Below are 6,933 nucleotides of genomic sequence, written 5' to 3'. Positions count from 1 at the left end.
TAGAGGAAACGGTCTATTTAAGCATCACCTCGCAACTGTGACAAACTGCAGATGCGGAACAACAGTTTTCTTAGACGCCGTTGACACAGTCATATATTTTATTTTTGGCAGAACACATGCCAGCATTAGACTACTCTTTTGATCAGAGCACTCAATATACATTCGATTAAATAAAAAATTATATATAAAAAAATGTATCCAAATAATAATTTATTTTTATGATCTGTGACATTTGTGAACATTTATCTGTGGGGGGATTAATGACTGATTGTTGGAGACCATTTGTTATCATATGGAGTGCAATACTGCTTGCCTATGTCACTGGATACAAACCTGTCATCATAGTTCATGGGATCCTAGATGGACCCAAACAGTTCGAGAATTTGGAGAAATTTCTAAATCAGGTAAGAACACCTTATCGTGTAATTACATAAATATGCATATTTTACCTAATATTTTGGATATTATATTTATTTAAAATATAACATGATTATATATATATATATATATATATATATATATATATATATATATATATATGTGTGTGTGTGTGTGTGTGTGTGTGTGTGTGTGTGTGTGTGTGTGTGTGTGTGTGTGTGTGTGTGTGTGTGCGTCTAAGATAACTGTTAAGGTTATATATATATATATATATATATATATATATATATATATATATATATATATATATATATATATATATTTAAAAGTTAGGTAAATACAATGTGAATGAGAATTATAACGTAACACCCTATATATATATATATAGGGTGTTACGTTATAATTCTCATTCACATTGTATTTACCTAACTTTTTAAAATCACATTTTAAAACTGTAATGTGATTTTAATTTCATTTCAATAATTACATTTCAATGTATTCATTTAGCAGACACTTTTATCAAAAATAATGTGCAATAGAAGCATAAGCGCATTCATTATAAACACATATAAAAAAATGTTCACACAGCCACAGACGTTTAATTTTGCAAAACAATTCCATTTCACTGCATAATGTAGCAATGTATTCTTTTCTGATAATGATTTTTATTTTAACTAAATACTAACATCACAAATAGTATCAGAGATTAGATGTAATAGTATTAGATGTGTTCGCTATTGAATTCAACATTTTCAGCTATAGACCCACAACTCTACTATTACAATAACACATTTATCATAAAACTCCACAATAAAGACCTTTTTCAATGTGTTTTCATAAAATGTTTCTAAATTTTGAGTTGAAAGAGGATAAGGAAGTTTACTGCACAAAAAAAATAGCAGTCTTTCCATATTATATGGACCTACATAAGACAGCACTAAGTGCAGATGGTAACTGTGGACACTTGTGGCATGCAGACCAATGTCATTCCTCCCTCTTCTTCTTTTTTCTTCACATTAGGCCGAACACTGTTTGTCTCAGAGAGAGATCATTCGTATGATCACTTTAGAAGTTTTTTTTAAGAAATACCCACCTTTATTAGAAGAAAACAAAGTAAAATAATACATTGCTGCTGCAATGTGGTTGTAGAAAACCCCCCAAAATGAAATATATATTTATTTATTTATTTAATTTAGTGTGTTTATACACACACTCTTCTGTCTTCTTTACTCTTACACCCTACTGTCCTTTTTCTCTCTGCTCACCATCATTACACCATCTCTATTAGGTCTTTCCTCAACTCTTTCAATGCTCACCCCCGAAAGAGTTGAGAAAACCTTCCCCTTTTCTCATCAATACTTCCTCCTATTTCCGTTTCCTTTACTCACACTACCCCTTCTCAGTTTGCACTTCTTCTTCATCTTTTTCTTTGTCTTCTTCTTCCTCAGAAAAAAGACATGGCAACTGTATGCATAACATTATTTTAGGTGTTTAAGTTTCATGTTGGCTTTCTACCTTTGGAACCAGTTCATTTTTTTAAATGAATGAAACTCACAAACTTCCATTTTCACTGTGTCTTAGTCTCATCCAGGCACCATCGTGACTACGATAGCCCTGTATGACTACATTGCCAGTATGAAGCCACTGTGGCTACAGGTGGATGGCTTCAGAGAGGCAATCAGACCCATAATGGAGAATGCTGAAGATGGTGTCCATCTCATCTGCTTCTCACAAGGTCATCTAAGCTTTTCCAACCTCTATGCCAGGACTGGTTTTCATTCTTACATTCTCACACACTGCTGTATGGTGTATAAACCTATCTCAATTGAAACGACTGTTCTTTGGAATATTTCCTGTGTCTAACGCACCTGCCTGCTAGCATTAAGGTGTGCAAGACGTGTTTATTTATTGTTCAGTATCATCTTAATTTCTCACAATTAACTTCAAATGATTAACTATATATATGTGTGTGTGTGTAATGTGCCTCACTGTAAACAAACATTTTTATTTTATTTAGCCAAAACAAAAGATGAGGTTACAGTGATGCACTTACAATAGAATGAATAGGGCCAAATTTTGGAGGGTTTAAAGGCAGAAATGTTAACCTTATAATTGTATAAAAGCACTTCATTCTTCTGTTAAATGTAATGTATTATTTGACCTGTAAAGTTGTTTTAATCATCATTTGTACAGTTTACATTTTTAGGATATTGGGTTTGTTGATATTACATCGTCATGGCAACAAAGTTGTAAAATTGGCTAAAATTGGCTAGTAAATGATGTGAAAATGTTAGTAAGGGATTTGATCACACTAAAATCCTGTTAATATGCATATTGTTTTTGTATTGTGCCTATACTTTTGAAACAGTGAGTATTTTAATGTTTATGGATTGGCCCCATTCACTCTCATTGTAAGTGCCTCATGGTAACACAGATTATTGTTTATTTAAGAAAAGGAGTGGCAAGTCAAAAAACATTTTTGTGGTAATCAATAGTATGTCAGAAATGCTGTCGATTGAGTTTAACTTGTATTGAACCCTGGATATTCTTTTAATTGCACAGGTGGCTTGATATGTCGAGGAGTTATTGCTACTCTTCCAAAACACAATGTCCGCTCCCTGATATTCTTGTCTTCACCACTAGCTGGCCAGTATGGAGGTCAGTCCTACGCATCCTAATTTCCACAACATCTCTTTTCTCTAAATAAACTAGTTGTCATATATATTAACAAAGTGCTTTGTTAACACTTTTACAGATTCATATTATTTGAGGTATTTTTTTCCCCAAATGTATCAAGTCAAGGCTGTAGCCTACCATTTTTGTTATACCAAATGTGGACAAAAGATATCAATCTGCAACTACTGGAACGGTAAGGGATGTTCCATTTTTGTACACATTGTTTTTACATTTTTACTCAGTCACTAACTGTATATCTCACTGTTTCATGTGTTTTCTGATGACATTATTGATCGATACACACAAGAAGTTACAAAATCACAAGTAGCTTAAAGGTTCACTGTTTTCCATTTCATTTGTGTCATTGTACAGGAGGAAGAAGTACTCAAGTACAGGAATGAGTGAAAATAAAATACTTTTATTAAACAACAGAAACAAACAGGCAACACAAAACTCTCACGAGGGAGAGGGAACAAATAAAACATAAACCAGAATAATATACAATAACTAGGACTGACCGGAAACATGAACAGGACTGGAACAGATGAACACACTGACATTCTCACTAAATGATTCAACCAACACAAGAGAAAAGAGGACACAATATATAGAATACAACACATGAGGAAAAGGTGCAGACAATCAACATGAGGAGGACTAAATGAGGAGGTGTGCCAGGAGGAAACAAGCAGGCAGGGGGTTAGGAGAGCGCATGGTAGACAGAAAACAAAACAGAGCCATGCACTCACAGTTTGATTTTCATCATATCTTTCACCTCTTTCTCTCTCTGTAGATCCACACCAAAGAGACAGGTACCTGAAGAGCAGCAACTATCTTGCCCCACTAAATGGTGAATTAGAGCATGCCAATTTAACTGGTAATTTAAGACTGCATTCGAGGTTGATGGGAATGACTCTAGTAATGTAAACATTTCAAAACAAACTATTTTAAAAAGGAAAAAATGATTCCCTGTTGAAAAGACTATGCTGGTCCAGGCTGGTTCATGCTTCACAGTATGTTTGCTGTTGGTCTAGTGACCAGCAAAACTTAGCTGGTGAAGTAGCTCTAACAACATGATGTTTCTTGTTAAGCTGATTAAATATGGAAGTCTTGCTGGTTAAACTAGTTAACCCTTTAAGCTCAGATGGGCCCAGCCCCCTGGCTGGCCTGCGAGAAAAAATAAATATATTAATAAATTGTCTTGACCGACACAAAACAGGTATTGTTTTAACGTATAGAAGCTCTACTTTACAATGAATGTAGGAATTATGACCACATCGGTAAAACTATCAAACTCATCAAACAGTCATGTGTCATATGCTGTTGGAAAGGTCTCAAAGAGCAGAATACAACCAGCCTATTTGCATAACAATTGCGAGTACAGCTAAGTATATGTCTTTGACATACGTGTTTCATGTGAACGGGTGTTGCTCATATACCGCGTGTTCGCTTATCACTTCATGAAAAATAAACATAAAATAAAAAATAAAAAGTAATTGGATTCATAGATCAATAGAAAACCCACACAATGTGCACACAGCATCTGGCTAACTGGCATCTTGCTTTTCAGCACTTTAGCTTTTATGAGTCAGATGATGCCATCGGAAATGCGGTAGCTTCAGAAAGCTAAACCAATTGGATTGGGTACAGATTGCTACAACCAGTGGTGCTAGTCCTCCCTATTGGGCACAGAGTCATTTGATCAATCACTCTAATTACATCTAGCCACCAGGAGATGATGCAAAGTACATGAGACAGAATCAATGATGACTCAAATGGCACAGAATGAAACTCATTCTGTGAAATCTTATTTCTAAAATGATGTCTCCATGCTATGCAAACCTTTAGTCATTGCATGTGTAATTAGTTATTATGTACAAATAGTATGTTTTCTTTGTTTGGAGAGGCTTTTGGACACCAGGATAAATTCATTTTGTAATGCTATAACTTTGTCTCATATCAACACAAAATTGTACTCTATTACTGTTGACATGATTGGGAACAAAACAAAAGCAGTTTTTAGGAGCCACCTTATTTCCACCCTGAAGTATATAATCAGAAATATAAGACAAAAGTGAATTTTTGGCTCAAGATTTTTTGTGGTTTCTTAGGCTTAGAGAATTTATCACAACCTATATAATTAAAATGATTAAAAAACAAAATGTAAATGATACCAAACACTCGATCCTCCTTTTTATTTATATATTTTTGACAAGTTAATTTTTGGTATGCCAATCTGGTGCCATGCTGAGGACCAGCAAACAAAGCTTAAAGTAGCATAAGGTGGTTTAGTAATCTTTCCTTTTCAGAAGTTTGCAAAAATACTTTTTTTTAATTTTTTTATTTGAGTTTATATTTATTAAAGAAAATGCTTCTTGTCAATGTTATTACACCAAACAACTGATTATTCAAACAAGCCACACATCACATGATATAAATGCCCATGACTTTTGTTAACCTAGTGTTTATGTACTGCTCAGATGACAGTACTTGCTTCAGCTGTTTATGTACTTTCTATTCAGTGTGGCGAGACAGCTTCCTGCGCATACAGAAGCTGGTTCTGATTGGTGGACAAGACGATGGTGTTATTACTCCGTGGGAGTCCAGGTCTCTGGAGATATTTTTCCCAGGATATTGGACATTTAATGTTGCTCGCTATTAAAAAGCAGGGTATCTGGATGTACTAAATGTTGCATTCAAATTGCTTTATATTTTCTCCAACCAATTAGAACATGCCATATTTAGTGAGTGGATGATTAGCCTATTGGTTACTATACTCTTTGGCAAAGTATTTTCAGGCATATTTGAAACAGTCATAAGTTAATTACCAATGTTTGTTGACAATATAACACTGGTTCCCACTGTCATGCATTATGTCAAATTAGACAGCATATCTCTGCTGATAAAGGGTTAATATGTGTGGAATTCCAGTTCAGCAGACTGGAATTAACATGATACATATTTAAAGTGACGTTTGATCATCAAAAGGCTTTATTGGATTATGCTGTGCTTTTTTAAAGTAGGTTTGCCATCTCTAAAATTCTGATTCTGAATTAAAACTAAATGTGTATATCTGTTTATTTATTTCCCCTCCATAGTATCTTTGGATACTATGACAGTAATGAAACTGTGGTTGAGATGGAAAAACAGGATGTAAGTGGCTGCATTCATTCTCAACAACATTTTTAACAATATTTTTCATTTTGAGACAACGATACTAGGCTTTGATCTTTATGCTGGTCACTTTACAGTTTAGTTGTCCTAATCTTTTATCCTCTCTCCCCAGTGGTTTCTAAGAGATGCGTTTGGTCTGAAAACACTGAACTCAAAAGGAGCTGTGGTCAAGTGTGTCGTCCATGATGTTTCCCATACATCTTGGCATTCAAACATCACAGTCTTCCAGAATTGCATAGACAAGTGGCTCACCTAATCAACAGAGAGTGAAAAAAAAAATTTTCTGGCACACATATTCACATTCAATTATAAAAATTTTTTAGATTGATTTGTTAATCACTTTATGTAGGGTGATATTTCTGGCTGATTGATTATAATGATTATTAATAATCTACTGTACGCTCTATAAACTATAAATGATTTTCTAAGAGATAATTATATAGCAGCTTCAGCTATTTTAATGTAGCGAGAATGTTATTTTACCCTGCCACCATCCAGCACAAAATAGTGCTCTAATTATAGCAGCAAAAACTGGAGATCATACCGGCCTACTTTTTTATGCTTTAACAATCAATTAAATAATAAATGTTTCTTCTGAAAATTCATTCTAATTGCATGAAAATATGCTATATGTAGCCTAATATATACTGCTATATATGATATAAATGTGCTGTTTAGTGGCGACCGGGGCTAGATTTGTCACAC

General features: G+C 34.1%; 1 protein-coding gene across 1 annotated transcript; it reads left to right on the top strand.

The window, feature by feature from the left end:
- Positions 1 to 260: 260 nt before the first annotated feature.
- Positions 261 to 6,484, top strand: LOC127630187 (lysosomal thioesterase PPT2-like). Its single transcript, XM_052107660.1, has 8 exons — positions 261 to 404; positions 1,960 to 2,113; positions 2,941 to 3,036; positions 3,134 to 3,247; positions 3,848 to 3,931; positions 5,577 to 5,661; positions 6,153 to 6,207; positions 6,341 to 6,484. Exons 1-8 carry the CDS (start codon positions 261 to 263, stop codon positions 6,482 to 6,484), a joined length of 876 nt encoding a protein of 291 aa, XP_051963620.1.
- The last annotated feature ends 449 nt before the right edge of the window (positions 6,485 to 6,933 follow it).

Source organism: Xyrauchen texanus, chromosome 36 (genome assembly GCF_025860055.1).
Source record: "Xyrauchen texanus isolate HMW12.3.18 chromosome 36, RBS_HiC_50CHRs, whole genome shotgun sequence".
NCBI classification, from domain to species: Eukaryota; Metazoa; Chordata; class Actinopteri; order Cypriniformes; family Catostomidae; genus Xyrauchen; species Xyrauchen texanus.
This window is presented reverse-complemented; position numbering and strand designations above follow the sequence as displayed.